Source organism: Notamacropus eugenii, chromosome 5 (genome assembly GCF_028372415.1).
Source record: "Notamacropus eugenii isolate mMacEug1 chromosome 5, mMacEug1.pri_v2, whole genome shotgun sequence".
Lineage (NCBI taxonomy): Eukaryota > Metazoa > Chordata > Mammalia > Diprotodontia > Macropodidae > Notamacropus > Notamacropus eugenii.
In genome coordinates this window covers 268,059,376-268,084,334 of record NC_092876.1, presented here as the reverse complement: position 1 = coordinate 268,084,334, position 24,959 = coordinate 268,059,376, and the positions used below count along the sequence as shown (strand labels likewise).

Genomic DNA, 24,959 nt, shown 5'->3' with positions numbered 1-24,959 from the left:
GACCAAAATCTATCAACTCATTTTTTAATGATGCTTGTTAGCATATATATTTTGGTATGTGGCCCCAGTTTGAGGTGCTGTATAAAAAAAAATCCATAGTTCTGGATTTATTCCTTATTCCTGCTATGATGCCATACTCATATTTTCTTGGAACTATCTTTATTCCTTTCTAAAAAGTGAACACAATAAATTGTCAAACTTTCTCTTCACCCTTATGTGTAAATTGCAAGTACAATGTTAATAGAAATAATACTTTCACTTAACTCATTTTAATTAATGGCTACTTCCTAACAGAACTAGATTGACCAGAAAGGTCAGGGGAGCAATTTTTTTTTAAATAAGTCCCTTACAGAATTAGGAACTCAGTTGTTGGAAATGAAATAAAGGCATAGCTGCCTTCTGGTCTGGAATTAATTGTTTTTCCTTTAAAATTATGTTAAACAAGTTGAATATTTTATCATTTGTTAAAATTTAGGTTTCCTTATTATGAGAGTATACAAATTTGAAACTCCCTATTAGTGCCTCAGTTATTTTGGCAGCACAAAATAAAAACAGTACTTTACTGTCTACAGTCATTGTATTAGTAATTATCATTACAGCTCTAATTATAATAATTTTCAGCCTGCCAATTTTGTCATAAATATGCTTGCTAAGAATTCCTCTTTTAAAAGAATTATTTTATTTTCAGTTCCAAATTTTCTTCCTCCTCCTACCCCCTCCCCCACCCATTGAGATGCCAAGAAATACAATACTCACTACACATATGAAGTAGTGCAAAACATTCCCACATTAGCTATGTTCAAGAGAGAGAGAGGGGTGTAGAGGTGTTTCAATCTGCACTCAGTCTATCAGTTCTCTTTCTGGAGGTAGATGGCATTTTTCATTGGAATCATTGTGGGTCATTGTATTGATCAGAGATACTAAGTTTATCACAGCTAACTGTTTTTATAATATTGTTACCATATATATTGTTCTCCTGCTTCAACTCTCTTCATTTTATATCACTTCATATGTCTTCCCAGCTTTCTCTGAAACCTTTCTCTTCGTCATTTCCTACAGCACAATTATATTCCATCACATTCACATACCATAACTTATTTAGCATTACCCTAGTTGGTGGGCATCCCTTCAGTGTCCAATTCTTTGCCAACACAAAAAGAGTTGCTGTAATTTTTTTTACATGAGTCCTTTTCCTTTTTATTTGATGTTTTTTGGATATATTAGACCTAGCATTGCTGGATCAAAGGGTAGGGACTGTTTAATAGCTTTTGGGGAATAGTTCCAAGTTATTCTCCCGAATGCTCAGACTAAAATACTTAATGTTTGAATATTAAAATTGCAGTTAGCTTTGGGAATTTTTAGCTATACTGTATAGAGCAAGCACTTTGGGGTTTTTTTATACTCAAATTGTATTTTTAGATCTGTTTTATAAAGTTATCTTTCAAATAGTTTTATAAGCTTTCAGCTTGAGAAATTTTCACAGGGTTTCTGACCTTTACCATAGTACAATGGTGATTCAGGAAAAGTAGTGTTATGAATACCATCAGAGAAATGTATGATTGAAAAAAAAAGTGGACCAGTCACATAATAAGAGTGAAGATAATAAGTTGATAATTCACATGCTCTGGTACCCACACAATGTCAAAAGAATATGAGGAAGACCCCCAAAACATTGGGCCTCTCCCCTTTCTCCCGATGAGAATTTAGTGAATGTCATGGACAAGAGTTTTGCAAGTTGGCAGACATGATTAGGTTACAATCTGCATCACTGGAGGAAATGCCTACATTGATGAGATCTCATATCTATTGGAATATTGGATGAAGCCACTCACATTATTGATCATCTAAATTTATGGCAAAAATTTAGCTGGTCATATCAGCAGTTTAATTTTTTACCAAAGTGTTGCTGTAGGCCTGGTATTACATATTAGACTCTGAATGTCTGGATTCTTTTCATTTTGTGTTATTATTGTATGGAACCTATGACTGACAGTGAAATTACTTTAAAACTTTCTATGGGGCAAATATTGCTTCTAAATAGCATGGAAATAAACTTAACAATTAAAGTATTATAAAATTTAAAAATATTCTCTTGTTATTTACACTTATGTAAGTAGTTAGTTGTCAGTAAATAGTCAGGCAAAGCCTCTTCCTTCATCTGCCAATCCCTAAAAAACATTCAGAAAATTATGCTAGAAGACAATCTATTTTAGGCCTGACATGATTTGTTACATAATCAGTCTCCGAGGTTTGCATGTGTGTCTGTATCTCATCTTTGTCTTTCTCTCCTCTTTCACTTTTTGTCTTCACAGTCCAGAAGTGTGAGGTCTGACAAAAGCCCAAAATAATCTGCCATCATTTTCTAGGGAGCTTTTGGGGGGGGGGGAATGCTTTAACTGACCAGTGAAATTTACTTGCATAAGGATAAATAATAGCAAATTTAACATTCTGAATAAATTTTATAGTACTTTTCTTGACAAGTTTTATAGGGGAATGTGGAAGCCCACTTGTATTGCTGTCATTTCATTTTCTATTTTACTTATGTTCCATTTAGGAGAGCCTCTTAAGCAGTTATTCCAATCATGCACTCCCTACACTTCCTATTGTTTCTTTCTCCTCCCCTGACATCCAAGTTCCTAGAACTTTATCCCATGTTCTTACTACCTATCTATACCAATTCTTTTGCTGACCAATTAGAGCTGAGGATCCTAAATTCTTTGGTTAATAGCCCTGTCCCACTTGCTAATTTGCAGAAGCAAAGAGAGAAGAGGCTTTAGGCAAACTTATGATTTAAGATAGCACATATTTCCTTTTAAATTTTCTTTGCTATGTGAATGGAGAGGTTTTTAGTGTTGTGTTGTAGAATTACTATTCTGTGTAGGGACTACTGCTCTCCAGTCTGATTTCCATCTGTACCATTTAACCAAAATATCCTCACCAAGAATTCTGATCAGATTAATTCTTGTCCTGTATCTCTTCACTTCATTCAGCAAGCAGCATCATTTTCAAAGTCATCTGTTTTGGACTTGAAGATTTAATTTTCTTCCTTTTTCTTTTACTTGCCATATTTCTCCTTGAACTTCTCAGATATAAATCTTCCTCTTCATTTTTTGCTAATCATGGGAGTCACATCCTGTCCTCATGCTTTGAGCTTTCTTCTCTTTCCAGTCTCAGTCCATCCATCCAGAGATTTTGCTGGCTCTTCAAAATAAGAATGGCAAAATCAAAACTTTCTTAACATTAGCCTTCACATCTTCACTTCTACTCAGCTTTTCCATCTGTTTTGGCATTACCCCCATCTTCCCTTTCTTTCAAGAGCAAAATATCAACAAAGGATTCTGCAAAATTCTTGTATGTAATTGTATAATTATATAATGAACAATACAAAGTTTAAAGTAGGGGGGTTTTTTTGGCTCAGAAATCACCTAATCTTTTCTATGTCCCCTCCCAAATCAGTCTTCTGAGCTTTAGAGATTTTCTTCAAAGATTACTATAATCTCTTCTCTGACTTTTTCCCACTGACTCTTCCCACTCTTTTCTTCATAAAATCTGCAGCTAAAGTTCACTTCCTCTCATCACTTACATGCCCTTCCTCATCAGTTAAATTCTCAGATTCCACTTTATAACTAAATTCCTTACTTTGACCTTTAATACTAATTTAACTTTAATACTAATTAATACCAATTAATAACTAATTTAGTTATTAGCTAAATAACTAATTTAATCTTCTCTGATCCCAGCCTAAGATGTCTCATTTACAAATACTTGCACTCTTCCTTTGTGTAGTATATTAAAACTAGGCATTTCCCTGTCCCATGTGTACCTGTCAGGACTTCAGTCTATCCAGTGCTCTTGGGGAACTGAATCTATTATTTTTCCCTGGGAATAGGATATCAAAGATACATATTCAGTAGGTCACATACTTGTGAAATAGCTAAGGGCAAGGTTGTAGACTATGTTCCTCTATCCCACTGGATGGATTTTTAGGGCCTTAGGACAACTTTAAGAGTTTGGAGCAAGACTAAACAGAACCCCCTTCAAAAAAAATTCTAATTTATAGATACCCTAGAGGCTGTTCTGGATTCAGGATAATCCCAAGGGTCCAAGGAAGAAGTGAATTGCAGTCATTTTCAAAATGATAACCAGATTAAAGCCCTGAACCTTTGAAAACCCTCATAGAAATCATAAAATAATTCTTTGGACTCTAAGAGCTGACCTAGTCCCACAATTTAAATAAGGATATAGATATATACTTCTTTGACTGACTCTAATTGTAACCAGAATTCTCAGGTTAGACTCCATGTATCCTGAAGATTCCAGAACTACCTTGACTTGCAGGTCTTGATTGCCTGTGTGCTTGTACAGCCTACAGCAAAAATGTACTTAATACTTTGGAGTGATGAGAAAGATAGAAATATAAATATACAAATGCTTTTTGGCAACACCCAACTTTTAAATTTCACTTGCTATATAAAATCTGTGCCCAAATACAAAGGAAATTATTCTAATTCATACTTAATCTTAGCAGACTAACATTCATCTCCACACTGACTATCTAGTAACACATTTTTTATGTGTCTTTATACTTTGACTCTTCTGTAGCTTGCCAAATGTAGATTATCAAATGATGTGAGCAAAAGCTTTTCTTTTTTTCTTGCAAAACAATCAGAGTTAAATGACTTTCTAGGGTCACACAGCTTGTAAGTGTCTGAGGCCAGATTTTGAACTCAGGTCCTCCTGACTGCAGGACCAGTGCTTTTTTATCCATTATACTACTAACTACCCCAAAGGCCTTTCTTTTATTCTCTCCTTACGTGTGTTTATCTTGGAATCTTAGTAGTACAATCGCCTCAGTATTGTGCCAGCTCGATCCATTAAAGATTACTGATCTCAACTGGATCCTTAGTGCTGGATGGAAGTTCTTCCTTTTCTGTTGGACTCATTATGTTCTCCACAGTGACTATTCAAAATGCTCTCCTTTACTTAAGTACCCTCCCCTCATCTTTCTCAACAAAAGATTTCAGAATTGAAGCCATCAATCATTAGTTTCCTCTTTTCTCATATACTACACCTCACAACATTTCTTATATAATTTCTCCTCACATTTTTTTCTTCTTGTTTGATGAAAAAGTACCCTTTTTCTTTGCCAAATGTCCTTAAGAAACTTGATTTCCTTGGTCATTCCTTCTCTTGCTCACATTTTCAGTTTTCCTCCATCCTTTAAAGAGAAAAAACCCCAACCATCCCCTCAAGTTATCATCATGTTTCTTGGCCCATTCATAGTCCTCCTCATAGAGTCATGTATACTTGTTGCCCCTTTCTCTTCCCATATACTTCTCGTCCCCTTACAAATGCCACTCAAATAAAACCATACTCTCCAAAGTTAATACAGATCTCTTGTCTGCTAAATTATCTTTTCTCAGTCTTTATTAAATTTTAGCTTATATATAGGTTTGGAGACTATCCACTACCCCCATCTTTCTGCATAGCCTTCTCACAGTTTTATTGATAACTGCTTCCTTGGTTTTTCTCCTGCCCATCAGACCACTCCTCAGTCTCTTCTTGGATCATCATCCTTTTCTTCTAAGTGTGGGTATCTTTCTCTAGTTTCTCTCCTTTTATTCTCTCCTTTGGTGATATCATCAACTCCCAAGCTTAATTTTCATCACCATGCAGATGATTCCCTAATCTGTATGTCCAGTCTCTATCTCTCTCTACATCTACCTGTCATCTCCCTCTAGATGCCCCATAGGTAATCACAAACTCAACGTGCATATAACAGAATTCGTTTAACCCAAAACCCATCTCTAAATTTCCCTTTTATCTTAAGCATGCATATCCTTCTAGCTACCCAGTGTCACAACTTTGGAGTGATACTTGACTTTTTCCCTCTTCCATTTCCTCTGTCTAATCAATTATCATATATTATTAATTCTACTTCTATAAAATGTCTCACATCTGTCCCTTTCTCTCCAGTCACACAAATTCTACCTGAGTCCAGGTCTTCATTACCACTTGACTGTATGATTGCAATAGTCTCCTAATCGGTCTCCATGCTTTGAGTCTCTTCACTCCTTAGTTTATCTTCCACATAGTTTCCAGAAGGTTATTTCTAAGACATAGATACAACTATATCTCTCCCCTACTCTAAAATCTTCAGTGGTTCCCTACTGTCAGAAAGATAAAATACAAAATCCTTAGCCCTCCATAATCTAGCTCCAAACTTGCCTTTCCAGTTATTTTATATTATTCTTTTGTATACCTCATTTTTATTTAGCCGAACCAGACATCTAGCACTTCCACATATATGACATTTCATCTCTTACCTTTGCATGGGTGGAATCCCATAACTGGAATGCACTTGCCCTTATTTTCACCTTTTTAGATTACCCAACTTCCTTGAAAGCACAGTTAGATGCCATTTCCTATATAAGGCCTTTTCTTATCTGTCACATCCCCCTAGTTATTAGTTCTCTCTCTCTCTCTCTCTCTCTCTCTCTCTCTCTCTCTCTCTCTCTCTCTCTCTCTCTCTCTCTCTCTCTCTGTCTCTCTCTCTCTCCTCTTCTCTTCTCTTCTCTTTTTCTCTCTCTCTGTATCTCTCTTTCTCTTTCCACCATTCCCAGTCTCTGTTTCTCTGTGTCTCCTCTCTACATATTACCTTGTATTACTTAGTATAGACTTTGCATTTACTCATCTGTATATATGTTGTATATCTCCAACGGAATGTAAGCTCCTTGTGAAGCAAAGCACTGCTTCATTTTTCTTTGTATTCTAGTGCCTAAAGAAATGCCTTGCACATAGTAGGTGCTTAATAAATGTTTATTGAATGAATACAGTGCCACACACATGTTCAATAATATTGATTGATGTTCTTGACTCTTCTCTCCTAACTTATTCTTGTTCTTTCATTTTCTGTTCAGTTTCTCTGATCTATATTTTCTTTCTCTTTACTTAACAGACAGTGTGGAGCATTCATTATTAAGACAATTGGGCAGCTCTAGTCCAGCTCAACTGATTTCTTGTCCAATGATCCTTGTGTGGCCGAGATCCAGCTTCAACGAACCGGCTAGAAGCTGCCCGTTGTGAAACTTAGGGTTAGTTGATACCTTGCCATACTTGTTTTTCCAATTTTAATCTATTAGATATTATGAAGTTCTCCCTTTCACCTATTCCACAAAATTAAGTCGTTGGCTGTGGCATGTTGGGTTTTGTTTTGTATTAATCCAACAATTGTAAGATTTTCTGTAATAGGTGTTTTGTTCCTAAGCCGTGCTGGGAATAGTGAATCATCTTTTATTTTCACTACTTTGCGATATTTCTTTTCATCATGGACTTTTAGATTCTGAATGTTGTTATTTTCATCCTCTTATTTTTACTTTAGTACTTTGGATGGATGATAATAACTTCTAATTTAATATTGGATTTTCAAATATATTTTTATGCCTTTAAGAGGGTAGGGTATTACTTTAACCTTAGGCAGACTTGGGTCAATATTCCTGCCACTTTACTTTGAATTTTTTTTATTATGCTTTATCCAAATTTTAATTTTTGCTTCTTTATTAGCCACTCTTGTTTCCTAATCTTTGACTTTCTTCATTTATATTTTTCTGCTTCTATTATGATTTTCAGAAAAAATCCTTACTTTTATACCTCCTTTTGAGGTATTTTTCCAAACATTTGAAAAATTAGTGTACTTTTTTATTATAATTTTTATTAACTTTTCCTGAAATTCCTAATATTTGTAATATGTACCAGAGCCTTGCTATAGTATAACCCTTAGTATAAACTTGCTATAGTATAACCCTATAGTATAAACTGTCCTCCAAAAAATAGTTTAGTTAACATAATTCATTCAGCCGACCTGCTATATGGACAATATACTTGGAGCTGGATGAGACATAAATTTTAAATAAGATATGCCCTTGTGCAAATTTAGTCAAATCAGGGGGAAGCAGTAACTCATAGCATATTGATGCAATTCTTGAAGGTTTGAAGACCTTCCTTCATAACCTAGTTATGGAGTTTTTAAAGGTTTGAAAAGCTTTTATCCTTTGAGGTAAATGTGTAAGTATCCCTTTTAGTAAATGAGGAAAGTGAACTTACAATGTCAGTATTCCACAACACAGACCCAAAAGGTGGTAGTTTAATGAAGTTTTAGGGTAAAAGTGAGATATCTTTGTGGATAAAAAGAATCATATATGTAGAGCTGGTAGGGCCCTTAGAAATCATCTAGTCCAAATCCCTCATTTCACCAAGCTCAGAGAGGTGACGTGACTTGCCCAGGGTCACACAAGTAGTAAATCAGCAGTCAGGATTTCAATTTAGGTCCTGTAACTCCAAATTGAGCATTTTTTTCACTGTATCATTTATTTTATAAAAAAGATGGACACTTTGTAAATCCTAGAAGAACTTTAGATTCTGATTCTAGAAGCAACACAATATGTTAATATGAGGAAGTAAGCTTTAGCTTTAAGAAAGCGTTCATTTCTGGAAGTTGTGGGACAAATCAGAAGTCAGTAATCTCAAACATCTAGTCTTTGACATTGTGATTTATATAGTCATATGAAATTCCCCTTAGCCCTCTTCATCTCAGGAAATTAATGTGGGAGAGGGAAAAAAGAAAAATAATTGATACGAATCCTCTAAAAATCATTCCTCCTCATGTTCTACCCCCAATTGAATTTCATTCTCAGGAGAAATAGCAGCAGTCATAGGGATATAGATGGTACATAATGCTTTAAGGTTTGCACAAGTCATTATGTATATTTTAATTTTGTCTTCACAACCACCCTGTGAGATCTTTTACAAATGTGAGTAAATTTCACTAAGGTTTAGTGATTTGCTTATAGTCACAAACTTAATAAATACCACAAGCAGGATTTAAACCCATGGCTCTCCAAGCCCAACTTTTTTCACTATACCATGCTACCTTTAATTAATATGTTTGCCACCTAAAGTTGTTTCACAACAGACAGTAGAATCTATGAATGTTTATCCTCCCTCCAAAAAAAAGCAAAGTGAAATTATGTTATTTCCTTTTCCCTGTTATTCTGAGATTTCAGAAGTCATGTTCTTTTTGCTTTGTTCCACATTTTATATATCAATATCAGGTAAGAAGGTGTCTTTTTTCATTTTAAATATATGTCTCTAAGACACTTAAGGGGGTTTTTTGGGGTCTTTATTTTTACTGCCATTTATTTATGCCATGGAGATTTCTCTCTAATACTTGTAGTCTTGAGAACAAAAATTAATAGAGCTTTAATATGGAAATATTAGGTAGGCATGATTCCATATATCACTTGGACAAAAATTCATTGATGATGTGGAAGGATCTTGTAATAGTTAATACAGATGTTAAGTGTCCTGCATGGATACTTTCATAGAATTTAGAAGCTATCTTTAATTTGAGAAGCCGACCAAGACTTCAACATTTGTATACAGCACCTGCAAATATTGGAGCATGTCAGCCTACCTTCTCCATCCCTTAGCTTGCCAGTCCAGAACCATATTACCTCAGAAGACAGATGGATTGGAGGGAGGGTGAGTGTGAATCTGTGGAGGAGACAAATTTGGAGAATTCCTCATTACAGATACTGTAAGAAACATTTTATTTTTCATTTATTTAGTATATCTTCTGTAGAAGTTCTTGAAAAGTAGAAAAAAGTATGCATTCTAAAAAACAGAAAACAAATGTTTTAACATATCTGCCAGTTTCTGAATTTACATTGTTTTATATTCAAATGATCATGACTCAGTCACTGATTCAGTAAATATTTATTATATGCATATGGGCAAACTTCCAAAATCATTTCATGAATGTTTTCTAAAAATAATTATATGTACATCATAGTGGGAATAATTTCACTACATGGACCAAAATTATAAGCTTATGAAGAGAATATTCTTTTTTCTTTGGCAGAACCTTCAGATAGACCCTAACATAAATATCTTGAAATTTGCAAGAATATTAAATTATAATTCTTAATAGTTAATGTTGCTGTAATGTTTCATTTGTTTGATAGGCTTATTTTATGTTTTGTAATACCCTTTTTATGGCCTTGATAGACTAAGTATGGGTGGCTCAAAATGAGAAATGAAACATGTATATAGTATAATTTGTACCATAAATTAGTGGAATATATCCAAATATATGTGAGGATATTGGTCAAAATTAAATGATTCTCCCATGGTAGGACTATGTATTTTATTCTTATAGGGTAGTCTTAACTCTATATAATGAAAGTAGTTTCAGTGCCCACACTAGAAAGAAGTCTCTTGACTCTCACTTCCTTATGAATATATGTTTATATACTTAAGGGTCATATATGTGAAGTGCTTCCTAATCAGAAGGAAAAGTCCCTTTATGGAGAGGGCAGTATTTACACATTTGCTTCTTTCATTTTTATGAACTCATTTCTTTCCTCACAAATCTTTTGGATTATCCATCCATAAAAGCGAAAGGAATAGTACTTAGGTAACAGGAAGATGAATTGAAACTGCTGACCCTACTTGCCTTCAACCTTGCCTGTTGCTGTTTTTAAAAGTATCTCCACTGTTTGCCAAAGGTGATTACTTAAGTAATCTTGAAATTCTGATTTCCCTTTTTACTTCTCTGTATGCAAAAAGCAAAACCCAGATTTGGTGAGTCCTTGTAAATGTTCCCAGTTCTCTTTGCATTGAAATTCTGATGTCTCCCTGAAGAAAAGTTTCTTATGACATTTTAAATTTTGGCTAGTTCTGCCCTTAAAAAAATATCCACATAAAATTTTTCTACTTGGATGCTACTACTTTAATAGTTTTGCTGTCCATATGCACAAGTGCCTAAAAAGACAGCTTGTATCCCTTTCATAGTTCTTTCTAATTAGAATCTGTGGTATCAGTCATTTATTGAAACTTTCTTGTACTACACGCTAAGTTTTTGCCTTATAGGTTATACAGTATTTGTTCAAATCAAACTAGCCTCATTTAAGATTTCATCATCCTTTTATTCTACCTATTGTTTTTTCTACTATCATTTTCTCTACCAGCAATAGCAATTCCAGATTACTTCCAAATGTGTTTGGTGGTGTTCTCATTTTGTTTCTTTTCTCCACAAAATTATTCTTCTTATTTAGTTTTTCATATATCATTTACATGGATATTTTTGTGCAGCTTTCTTACACAACAAAACTTAATAGAAGTAGCCATAGATTATGTTCTATTCGGGCACTATGCTGGTAGAGATACAAAATTTAGATTAGATAGGAGTCCTGTTCTTGGAATGTTTACAGTCCAGTATTTTATACCAGTCATATAACTATATTTTAGGACCTCAGTGTTAGTGACATTATTTTTTTAAACTTCAGTGCTTGAAATATTGATAGTGAAACTAATGCTAACTCTGAATTTTCTGAAGTATATTTTATTTGTGTAATAGAGTGAATAGTCCTTTGGATGATGGGGTTAGATAAATTTTTGTTATACCATCCTGACCCTTGACTGTCTACCAGTCTTCTAAGAACATACTGATTTCTTATATTGTCCAACTCCTAGTTCTATTAGTCCTTTGTTTGATAGATAGTGTACTTCTGATGTAGCAAAATTCAGTCATCATGTATTTTATTATATATGATTTACTTACTACAGTATAGTACCAACCTCAATTTTGTATTTCTTCCCATGTGCCAATGAGGATCCAGCTATTAGAATTCAGTAGTGTTCTAAAGATGATCAAGGTCACCACTCATCACTTTGGTGATTTTCTTCTCATCTTTTGGAACATGGGAGGCTATAAAGTCTGAGGAGTCAAAGAGCCAAAATAGACCACATCTATGGGTTGACCCATGTATTACTCAATGGCTTAAGGCCTAACTTCCCCACCACCACCACCACCACCATCCTACGTTATGTTCACATGCACACATACTATATATCTTCTGCCAGCTATTATAGATTTTGGAGGCCTTGCCATACAGTTTTTTCGACCTTCTGCCTACTGGATTTCTCTCATTCTACAGAAAAAAAAAGAGAACAAAACAAAGAAAAATTAGTATTTACTTCTTATTTTAATTCCATTTTTACTTCATGCTTCTCCATTTCTGTTTAAGCACAAACCCCTTAGTTTAGCACCCAGTAGCCTACTTGACAGTCTTATTTCACATTGCTCCATTTTACACACAAGCACTCTTTTTTGACCAAAATAACCAGCTGTCCCCCAAACTTCTGATTGCTCAGGCAATCCCCCACACCTGGAATGCACTCGTTCTTCATCTCCACCTTTCAGAATCCACCTCATCCTTGAAGATTTCTCAGACCCCTCCTTCCCCACAGATGAATGTTCTCTCCTCAAATTCTTCTGGAGCATTTTGTCTAGATATCTTCTTTGTTTCTATCATGATATGCCTTTTTTTACATTTAACTGTATGTGTCATTTATACACATATACTCAATAGAATGTAGATTCTTAGAGGGCAGGGACTACTTTTTTATGTTTTTACCCCTAGTGCCTAGCATGATGCTTATATATAGTTAACTGTTTAATAAATTTTTGTTCAATTGTGTTAATTTATCCTTTCTCTCTTAGAGCAAAAGTATGAATACCCCTAGATGCTTTCACTTCTAAGATTTCTTGGGTGAAATTTTTAAATACATATTTTTGAGACAAGGCTAACCTTGAGCCAACCTATGCTGAATGCCTTAACAATCATTTTTGTCTTTTTTTTCCATTTTCCCTCCCAATCAGTGTTTGTGACATTGTCTGTACATTCTTATTTCATTGGTATAGATTTAGGAAATGGCAAGTAAGATCTCTCCTCCTCACTCTCCATTTATGGGGAGAGGGGTTAACTTAATAACTATCCCCTGTTTTAAAAATACAAATGATTCTCTGTCCCTTAAAATGTAGGTTTCACCTTCTATCACCCTCACTTGTTTACTTGGTCTCTCAGGAGAGATCCTACATGTGAATCTCTTCTTGGCCTTTTAGAAGCCATTGTTGTCATCTTAGCTGCTATTTTGGATAGCTCCCTCAGGTTAGTGGCTGAAATGGTATCTTTTTCTTCTCTCACATTCCTCTTCATTTTCATGCACTACTCAGGAGGACAATCCAGTGGTGGTTTTATTCAACATCACACTGCTCTGGTGGTACCCCTTCTTCCACCTCATTCTTAAATGCCTGAAAGAGAAGAGAACAGTAGATACTATTAAGCATATTCATGTATTCAAGATGGTATTAGAAAACAAAAACATTTTTTCTCTTGTTTGACTTAAAGACTCTCTCCAAAGTGTACATGTTTTCTAACCCTTTATTCTCCTGCATGATGGTATAAAAGTGCTCCTTTGTTGATTGTCTATCCATCATTTCTCACTTCGAGTATCACAAGTAGTCACAAGTTTATAACTGGATATTGTTTTCTAAATTATAGCTGGATATTGTTTTCTAAAAATGTATTAATTGGTTGTTCAAAACTTAAATGCATTTTCCCATAGAACCAGTTATAAATAATGAATAAGGTCCCGTAAAAATCCACAGAAACCTATTTAACTCTATCCTTAATTTATAGTACTAGCTCCATCTCTGAGGTCAGCAAGGCCATGTGGTACAAGAGAGAGAAAGGGAAATGGAAAAATGAAACACATCCTTTCCTGAATACTGAAGTGATTGGGCAAAATTTCTTTGACATTTTCCCACTGCCTTTTTCTGTATATCATTTATGCTAATGTTCTAGACTCCCACATGACTGAAGTTTTCTTGTCTTTCAAAACAAGACTTTTTTGAAAGTATTATTACTATATAAACTTCTGTTCACTTCACTCCACATAATTACATATAAGCTTTCGCAATTTCTTTGAAGCTATTCTTTTTATTAAGACTTCAGTTCTTTAGACCACTTTTAAACAGGAGTTATGTAATATATTCTTGAATCACAATTTTGTTCCATTTTTCATATTGGTATTCTGTGATTATTATTCAGAATCCTATCCTAGATGCTGACCTCTTCTTGCCCAGACCTTTTTTTTCTGGGTCCCCTGACCTGTTCAGAATCTCTGGGTCTTCCAATATTTTCTTCATAAATCTCCCAGCTTATTTTAGTGTTCCCTGCTGCTTGACCTCCCTGACCTTTGGCCCTATTTACCTGCCTTCTAAACTTTTTCTCATTTGACTATCATATAGTCTGAGGATCTCTTGGCTACCTAGATTTACCAGTTTCCCAAGTCTTGTCCAGCCAAACTCCTAGGTTTGATTTCCAAAGTTTATGGTACCTAATAGAAGTCCACTGCATATAAGAAATGAGAGCTGTATGTCGTGTCATACATCAGTCAAGCGAGCAAGCATTTATTAAGCACCTTCTATATGCCAGGTCCCGTGCTAAGTGCTGGAGGTACAGAGACAAAAATGGCACAAAAGATGCAATTAGGTAATACATATTTGATGTTTTAGCAGAGAAGCAGCTATGGAGAAGCTTTCTAATAGGAAATGTGAGTCTAGAGAAAGTCCTGAAATTAGACTACAAAAAACGTTGTCAGTCAAGTTCCTGCACAGAATGTTTCAGTGGAGAACTGATATCTACGCTCAGAATTACAGAATTACTGTGTGTAATTACAGTTACTACAGTAATTACAGAATCAGAATTCAGCAAGCTTCCTATGTTTGTAAGGTGAATTTCAAGACTCGTTGTTACGCTTCAGGTCCTGTTCTGGTCAGTTATTGCAAGAAAAGTTGAAGGGAACAGAATAAGATCTCTCTGTGTGAATCTATATTAGGGATCTGTAAGGCATCATGCAGGGTTTTTTCTCATTCAAGTGTACCAATACAAAAATAGTTCTAAACATTAATAAGAATAGCAGTAGGGAATTGGGTAGAGCTTCCATAGGACCCATATGTCATGTAATCAGTGAAGAGAATTTGAAATCTCACTTTCTCAGCCTGACACTGGAAGTGGTATAAAATTAATTCATCAGTATGTCTATAAGAAGATCCTACTATAAGCTGCTGCCTCCTTATGTATGATTCATCCTTGTGTAAGAGCTCCCTGAAGTCTTCATAATTTCCCTCCTTCCCTTCTCACAAGTCAGAAAATACCTTCAAAACAGGAAATGTATTTACTTGTGATATTCTGACTCCTGCTTCATGCTTTTGGTGTATTACATATGAAGTGCAGCATCAAAATGAAATCAAGGGTTAGAGCACAGAGAAGAATGCTAGGAACATTGCAGTTAAGTCACAAGGGCCTCTAGAACAATTGTACTGACTTTTATCTCTTTGTTCATTCATTCAGTAAATGCCTGTTGAGTACTTATTAATTCCAAGGCTTTATGCTAGGCCCCAATGGGGAATGTAAAAATGAATCGAAGTGGTTTATTAAATCATTTCTATTTAGCCAGGCATAAAGTATTAGGAAAGAGATACAAATATCAGTTACACTAATGTAAATTAATTTCACAATCTTGGTAAATTTATCTATGCACTTGCCCAAATTTCCACTCTTTTTCCAGTCAGCCTCAAAACTTTGGAGCTGTCTTTACTTATTTATTTGTTTATTTTCCCTCTCTTCACCCTAGCACATAAAGTCACCAAGTCCTGTCAGTCCTACCTAACAATACTTCTTACTTATCTCCCTTCTTTTCTATTCTAAGTACTATCACTATACTCCAGATTCTCATTATTTCTTACCTGGACTAATTCAGTAGTTCTCTAACCTTTCTCCCTGCTCCCATCAAATTACACAGTTTAGAACTGGACTTAGAAATCATTTAATCCAACACCCTAATTTACACATGAGTAAACTGAGGCCCAGAAAAATAAAATGAGCCAATATCCAAGTCTTAAGTCCTTTGACTCCAAATTTAGGACTCCTTTAAAAATATATATGTCATTCTTTAAGGTTTGAAAAACATCTTAAGTCATTTGATCCTATCTAGTGAGGTAGGTGCTGGTATCATCCTAATTTTACAGATGAGGAAACTGAAGCTCAGTAGGGGGAAGCCACTTGTGCCGGGTTACATAGGAAGTCTGAATCCAAACTTAACACCCCACCTTGTTTCCAAGTTAATCCTCCTTATACACAAAATATACTTGACTTGGAGATTTCCCATTGCCTAATGAATAAAATCTAAATTCCTTAATTTGGCTTTCTAGGCTCTCTGCAGTTGGTTTGTTTCCCACCTGCCTGATCTTCCAATACCCTACCCTTCTCATACTCTGTGCTCCAGCCAAACCACTTTTCTTGCCTTTATCCATGCCATTATCTGTACCTGGAATGTCCTTCCGACCACCCTTCTTTTCCATCTGTTAAAATCTTATACATCCTTCAAGGCTCAGTTAAAATACCACCTTCTCTGGGAAACTTCTCTTGGTTTCTCTTGCCAGGCAGAAATAATCAGTCTTCAACTCTTCTAGAACTTTTTTTTATATTTCCTTTTTGCATTAATCACATCCAGTTTTTTTTTGTTGTTCTGTTCATATGTAACAGGGGTTAGAATGGAAATACCATCTATAGAGTACTGCGCTCTATCCCTGAAAGTGGCCAAAGTGTAGGCTCAACATTCCATGATGTACTGCATCTATCACTACATATGTATTCATTTATTTTATTTCCCCTAATATACTAAGCTTCTTGTGGATGAGGATTATGCATATTAAAGGCTTGAGTTTTCTTTGGCCTTGCAACACAGTCAGGCACATGAGGTATTTTATAAATATTTGTTGAATGAATATAATTAAATTTGGTGTATATAAGTATCCAAAATTAGTTCTTCTTATCATGACAAAAGTATTAAGTAGAGACTTTAACAGTCTTAATGTTATTTAATTTTATGCTTCAAAACTGTGACTACTCTATCATAGTTTGGTCTACTATATTATTTCAGTTCAAGATAACAATAATGTTTCTTGCATACCATTTTAGTTTAGAATACTTTCATATACACATGCCATCTGAATCCTGTCTTCAGACTAAACATCCATAATTCTTTTAACCAGTCCCCATATGACATGGGTTCAAGGCCTTCATCAGCCTTCTTGCCCACAGTAGAAACTCTCCAGTTTATCACTGTGCATTCTAAAGTGAAGCACAGTACTTCATATTTGCCCTAACTAAGAAAGAGTACAAAGAGCTATAATAAACTTATTCTGGAAGATAAGCTTTTCCTAATGAAGACCAAGGTCATACTGCTGACATATTGACTCCACGGTAATGAGGCCCTTTCAAGGTGGCTAAAAAATCCTGAGAAATGTAGTATCTTAAGAAATCATTTTTGACATCTGTTTTAGCAGTAGCACATTTGACAAGTGCTACTTTACCAAGTTACTAGAGTATTTTGATCTCTTAAGTATTAGAAAATGGTTACCAGTATCAGAACATTTGAAAATTTCCTGTCTAAAGGGATATTATTGAAACAATGATATAAAAATATGTTTAAAATGGAGAAAATTGAATTAATGTAATTATTAAGTAATCATTGCCTTTAATTGTGGATACTAGTATCCATGGTTAGAGTAGTGGTGATAGAATTGTTTCCAGGGTTGGCCATTAAGTTGTTTATATTTGTAGTATATGTACTGGGGTACTTGTAGGATTTCCCTCTCTGCCTTTTTTTTTTTTTTGTATTCCCAGTGAAGGAAAGGGCTAGTAAATGTTGAATTAAAATTAATTTACAAAATAATTCTGTAGACATTGCACTCATGTCAGTCTTTTAATACAAAAATATGTGTAAGGGTCAACTGGATATGAAAAGAAAAGAAAGGACTTCAAATGGCCTTTTATTCCTCCAAAAATAGTTGTATTTTATCTTCAAGAAATGAGAAGGCTGTATCTACCTTTTAATTCTTTTTTTTTCTTTTCATGTTTTGAAAATGTGCCACAATTACATATCCCTTATGTTTTTGAAGGAACTGTGGGTACATATCTACACACACACACACACACACACACACACACACACACACACACACACACACACCCCTACTTGATTTTTTTTCATTTCCTGCTTTTCTTGTCTCTTTATTGAGACATTATTAATGGCATTGTTGTTTATAAGACTTTTGAAGTCCACAGCATTTGAAATTATAAAAGAGGATTATTAGTTCCTCATTTTCTTTTTGTTCATTTGTTTTCATTCATATCCAACTCTTCATGACCCCAGTTGGGGTCTTCTTGGCAGAGATAGTGGAGTGCTTTGCCATTTCCTTCTCCAGCTTTTTTTACAAATGAACAAACAGAGGCAAATAGGGTTAAGTGACTTGCCCAGGATTACTCAGCTAGGAAACATGTAAGGTAGAATTTGAACTCAGGTCTTCCTGACTTCAGGCCCTGCACTCTATTGCACCACCTTTTAAGTTGTAATAGTTACTGTTTTATAACATATTAATAATAATTATAATTGTAGTTCCTCACCACCACACTGATAGGTTACCCTTTTTAATACTGTTGAATCTAATAACTTGAAAATTTTGTCTTAGAAGACTTTGGCATAGCATTGAGAATAAATGGATAACTAAAATAATTTTTATTATAAATAGATTAAATTATACATTCTTCACAACTCTGTGAAGTACATAGCTGAAAATTATTATGTAGTGTTCATTTTTATGGAACTATGGCAGTTTTTAGTGGAAATTTTTTAAATTTTATGATACAAAGTACCTCATTTAATATACAAAACTTATTTTGATTAGAGAACATAAATATAAAATATATCTTTAAATATGTTTATTTTCTGGTTAAAAACTGCTATGTACCCTTAAATTATATGAACGAATTTTCCAGAAAGCTACACAAATTGCAAACCCTTTTAGGCAGAGAGTTATCGATGTTTAACAGACACTCCAGAATAAAGTAATTAGTTGCCTTTGTGGGCTTTTCTTGAAACCTTTTTTAAAATTGTTGAAAATGGTTAACAACTGACAATTTTAGCAATGTCCACACAATGGTTTGCTTGCAAAAATACTAGAAATTATATCGTTTTGCAAACAACCAGTGTCTTTTTGAAAAATATAAATTACTTTACTTTACAAATTAAACAAAATAGTCTCCCACTATATCAGTTGTTCCTTAAACATAAATAGAACACTTTTAGAATTATTTCAACTTTTAAAAGACTTTAGAAATATCATTTGATAAATTACTGTTGTGTATTCATTCAGGGTTAGGAAGTTATTTTTACTGGAGCACTGCTTAAATAGTTTTCCTGACCTTTAAATGTAGAATATATTGGATCCCTCTACTACCAGTGTATACTTTTTGGGGTCTACAAATACCTGATCTCAGAAAAGTAGTAACAGCTTGAGCAAATTATTGGATTTCAGAATGTCTGCTTTAATTTCTAAACATATGGGTTCCTTTCTCTTCTATTTGTCATCTAGTACAAATTGAATCACCGTCTAAAGCTTGCTTTTCTTCTGGGTTCCTGAGCCAAGAATTATCTATGCCAACTCTCAGTAGGGTCAAATTAAGCACCTCTCATTTAGATTACATGTTACATAACACTGTGCCAAGTTATTACTCAGATGACCAGAAATAGCTGATAGTTTTTTCCTCTATGTAATGTCTATCCATATATATGATATAAAATGATAGGCACGATGTTATAGTGGATGAAGGGTCCTGGAAGAAAGAAGTCCTGTGTTCAAGTTCTGACTCTTGACACATACTAGCTGTATGATCATGGACAAATCACTTAATCTCTTAATGCCCTGAGCAACCTAATAAGACTATGATTGGGAAATGAGTTGTTGATCTGTACTGGTGAAGGTAGTTTCCACAACAAGAAAGCTCAGATCACACCAATAAAATCAAAGGGCCATCCATTCTCTTCCCTCCCTTTCCCAAAACAGTATATAAAATAAAATGCTCAATTTTTTATTTTTGAGTTCACTAGGTACAAATTATATTGTTCTAACATGTATAGATTGGAAAAATCTTATTTTTTTTAATATTATGATAGGAACCAAGGTTACATTCTGTGAGAAGAAGCTTTTCTCAGCCTTCATCTGTGGGACTGAAACCTCGATATACCCGAAGCCCTCACTTTCATCCTAGGAAAGAATTCAGAGCAGAAGATTCAATTCTTACTCCACCTTCTTCTACTGACTCTGTTAAGTAAAGTTTTGGCTAACTATTATACCAAACACTAAATAGCTATTAGCTCCATATGTGGTTTGGTAGTGAGTTTAATGAATATGCTTAAGTTAAAAGTGTCTGCTTTTTGTAAAGGGAATAAAAGGAGTCTTGCAGTTCATTGCTCAGAACATTAGAAATGCAGGATAAAATCATGGTTTCCTTTATTAATTCATACACATTTATGGTAACAGATTTATCTCTGATAAGTAGGACAGAGGCTACAACTACAAGACAGTACATGTCTAGATTAAAAACTGAAAATTCAATCAGTCATCTGGATATTTTGTCTACATGATTCCTAACATCTGGATATTTTAGAACCTTCCAGTTTCTCAGTTTTCATCCACATGTTTTATATGCAACCACAGTGTATTAAAGCAGTTAATGTTGTAAGCTAGACTGGGCTCAAAAAGGCCCTATCTTAAATATAGAATATGTTTAGATATATACTCATTCTCATATTATTTCAGTTTCACTATGTTTAGTTTTTATGTGTGTTTTGTCGTATTTTAAATATTTTTGCTAAAATATCTAATACTTTTCATTCATAATTTGAATTCTTATCAAACATATCTTTTAAATAATTTATATTAAGAATTTTAGAAGTCTGTCAGATAAGGACCATTTGCTTCATACTATATTCCATGGCCAAAGCTGGCATTCTTAAAATACAATTAATAATACATGTATATTTATTACTGATCCTCTTTTGTCACTGATATATGAAGTGTAAGTGTTTTTTGGCATCTCTGCAGGTTTAAACATTCACTATATATATCGGATCTTGAGACAACATATATATTTCTTTACTGAAAGTAAATCAGCCACCTGTCTGTGCTTTCATGCCTTACCTAGTTTAAAAAATAAATTAGCCTTGAATTTAAAAAAAAAAACACTGAATTCTTTATTTAATCTTTTAAAATAGAAATTAGGATCATCTGTTAATATAATAGTATGGAAGATAATTTTTCTTAATGTTGAACTTTTAAAAAAATTCACTTCAGTTTATAGATACATCTAAGCTATTCTAGAAAATATCATCTTCCTCTTAAAACCAAATTGGGCTCTTACGGAGTGATCATAATAACAAAAGTGGTTACATAAACTAGTAATATTGAAACTGTGGTTTTTAAAATCCATTCCAGCACCTATGGAATTATATTACACTATGTATTAGGAGTCAGATATTCTTGACTATATTATAATTTTGTGTCCACTCTAATACCTAAAGCTTTTTTGTACTCTTGTTTCAATAGGAATAAAGTTTCCCTACAAAAATTATTTATTAAATTTTCGTAAAAAAAATTCCAAAAGGTAATTGCCCAATTGTTGTAACTTAGGACAGTTTTTTATCCTCTTTCTTTTATTACCCTACTTGTCATATAGGACTATAAACTGTTGATGTATATAATTTGTTGGGGATGTCAACTTAATGTTTGGGATTAATATACTTCAGTTGAACATTAAAATTTAGGAATGTTAGAGCATATTTTGGCACATCCTAAAGCCACTCCATCTATGTGTACATGTTTTCCTTTACTGTAATTATTTGTGAGAACAATATCCTGTGTAGAAAGTCTTGTGTTCTGATATTAGAGCCTTATTCAAAATATCATGAAACAATATATTTACTCCATTTGTCTGGTATTTGCAGGATAAGTTTTAGTTCTTTTTCACAATTCAAGCTTATTCAGTATATACCAAGGCATGTATGTTCTGAAAATGTTGTAAATTATAAAGGTTCAAGAGTAATTGTATTCCAAAAACAATTTACATTTGAAGTATTTTCTAATTTCTTGAACAATTGTGCAATTATTTAAAATGTATATCAGGGAAAGTATTATCTGGAAAAACCCAAATATTTCCATGGATTCATTATTATTTTCATTCAGTTTTATGAGGGTAATATACTTTTTTCTCCAACTTTATAAGTAAAAAAAAAAAGACTGAGAAACTGAAAATTCATTAATGCACACAAAAAAGGTAACAAATCCAATCTTAAAAGAAGGCAATAGAGTATCTGTTAGAAAATTGTCATGCTTATTTCTGTAATTTTGCATTTTAACAAATGATGTACCATATCCCAGTGTATCAGAAAGCAACTTCAACTATTTTACAGATCAGTGTGTGTTAGCTTTATTTTTAAATGGCAGTGCCTTTATCATTACAAGTCATGATAAAAAATGGCCATATATGCAGAATCTTAAGTTAAAGGGATTAACTACTATTCCTTATTCTTGGTCCTCATATGATTCAGAAACTATGAATTATATATGAAGGGAAGGTCAAATTAATATATAAGGTATTGTTGCAAATTATTTTTTGTGCTTCAGAGAAACCTCACTTTAAAGGACAAAAAGTAATTTAAAATACATTCATTAGAACTTTAAGGAACCTTTCAAGGCATTTGGAAAATATTTCAACATTTGTAACAAATCAAAGAAATCAATCATAAGTAAAGAGGGCTAGATAAAATCCTTGTGAATAGGAAGTATTGAATTGAACATTAAGGATTCAGAATTTTTTAAAGTAGTTAGACTTGCCTACTAAGAGCTCACAATTCAGTAACTTTTTCTGCTTCATAAAATTACATTAATACCAAAAAGTAAACTTGGTCACTCCATTTCAATTTAGAAAATAAAGTTTTATTTTCTTAGAACTAAGTCTTCATCCTAATACTTAAAATCCTGAGAATGTCATTGCACTACAAAGCCACCCTTAAACTTTCTAATGTGTGTATTTATATCTTTCCTTAAATATATGCATTTTTCTACCTTTCAACCTAATGTGTCGCTCTCTTTAGAAAATGAGTCTCAGCTAGTAATACTTGGACTTTATATCTACCTCAGTAAACTTATGCTGGATTGGAATTATTGCTACCCGTAGCATAAAACAATGTTTTCAATATTTATGTTCCACTTATGCCTAAGATCCAGAGGAAAAATGTTATTCCTAATTTATACATTTAGCTATACAGGAATTGTTTTGCCCCAGAGCTGATTCAAGTAAAATCAATGTTGGCTCCATAAGATAGTCTCTGTGAGCCATAGAAAATGAGAAAAATATTATGCACCCTTTTGAGCTAACAGACTTAATTTTAAGGGCACTATTTACATCTGAAAATAAGATAATTGATTTTGAAGACAATGAACAATAATATCAGATACATTTATGGGAGAAAAAATGCTACTTTGAATTTTGATTATTAATTACCAACTATTTTTATGTGCTAGGTCAAGCAATGTCATAATGATCACTAAAATAATATTTTTTTACATTTGAATAGGAATTTCTTTTTTCAAATGTTTAGAAAGTGTCATGAAAACCCAACCATTAAACTCCATTCAATTAAACAGTATTCATGTGTTTTCTATAATTTAGTGTATCTTTTATTTTTCTCTATACTTAATGACTCTGAATACCAAAATAGGCTTCCTAAATATGGTAACTTTTGCTAACATAATTTGATTTGGTTAATCACATTTCAGTAATTTAATAAAAATCAACCAGAACACATAGCTTAAAAATTTTCTGTATTTTTAATGAAAAGCTTTAGGAAGTTTTAAGGATGCATCTCTAAAAAATAGTTTCATAGACATATAAGTAGTAAAGTAAGTTAGTGCAGTAATGTCAGCTCACCTGGATTGAAGCTTTCTTCACTTTATGACAGCTTCTATTTAAGTGAAGGAAAAAATATTTAACAAGTCATTTTTAAAATAAATTCAAAGAATGATATATATAGGTCATTTTTATAATGCATTAGTCTGATGATCCTGTCAGCAAGCTATAACCTACTGTACAAAAAAAATATCAAAATATGATAAGCACCCATCATGCCTAGCTAGCTGTAAGAATGTGTTGCTCACATTTTAAACAGAGATCTAAATAATTTATTTACGACACAATATAAAGGTACAGGGTTTTTTTGGCCTTCCAACTTAGCATAGAGTTAGTGAACCTTTTGATATTATAATGCATTTTTTAAAATATATTTAAAATAATAGCTTAAAAGAATACCATGGACTCAGGTTTTTGTCATACTTCTTTATAATGTAGCCTATGTCCATCAAAATGGCTGCATTTCATAATAAATGGATCAATTAAATATAACAATGAGTATTCTTCATGTGATTCATAATAAAGTTTCTAAATATTTAATTTTGTGAAGTTAGAACATGACTAAACTGTCGTGTGACATACAATTTATCAAGTATTGTCCAGAATGCAACATTTTAGCTAATGGGGTAGATGTTTTGCTTTGTTTGTTAATAAATTGAGTCCAGGGGCATTTAATGTGGTTACTGCACGCTTGTTAGGATAAAATATTGTAAGCATATAGCAATAAATGTTTAATAAATTCATAGAATTTAAGTTGTTAGTAAATATATGATTCTTTAGCATAACTGACTATATAGCTCATTTGTATTAAAACTGGAAAAACCAAGTTTCTATTGTTTGTAACTTCTAATAAAATTCTGTTTTTGTAATTAAAAAGTTAGTTCCAATAAAAAATTTTAATATTGATTGTGTGTTCTTATGGGATAAATATGGATTTTAAATATCAATAAGTTTTCATTATTTTAGTAGTAGCTTTTCCTTTTTTTGTTGTTGTTTTTTGTTTTTTTTATTAATTTATTTAACTTTTAGCATTCATTTTCACAAAATTTTGGGTTTCAAATTTTCTCCCCATTTGTCCCCTCCCCCCATCCCAAAACACCGAGCATTCTAATTGCCCCTATCACCAATCTGTCCTCTCTTCTATCATCCCTCCCTTCCCTTGTCCCCATCTTCTCTTTTGTCCTGTAGGGCCAGATAACTTTCTATACCCCTTTACCTGTATTTCTTATTTCCTAGTAGCGA

At 33.4% G+C, this 24,959-nt stretch overlaps 1 protein-coding gene across 11 annotated transcripts in view; it reads left to right on the top strand.

Annotated features, from left to right (window-relative positions):
- Nucleotides 1-24,611, top strand: part of BOLL (boule homolog, RNA binding protein) — a 75,205-nt gene extending 50,594 nt beyond the window's left edge. For 5 of the 11 annotated variants that reach the window (XM_072612803.1, XM_072612805.1, XM_072612806.1 and 2 more), the window contains one exon: nt 19,924-24,611. In XM_072612803.1, coding sequence (XP_072468904.1) covers nt 19,924-20,082 — 159 coding nt within the window. In that variant the 3' untranslated portion in view covers nt 20,083-24,611. Of the gene's footprint in view, nt 1-6,958; nt 7,095-9,441; nt 9,596-19,923 lie in introns of those variants that run through there. The other 6 variants (XR_011967753.1, XR_011967749.1, XR_011967750.1 and 3 more) reach the window with 6 other exon arrangements.
- Nucleotides 24,612-24,959: the final 348 nt, after the last annotated feature.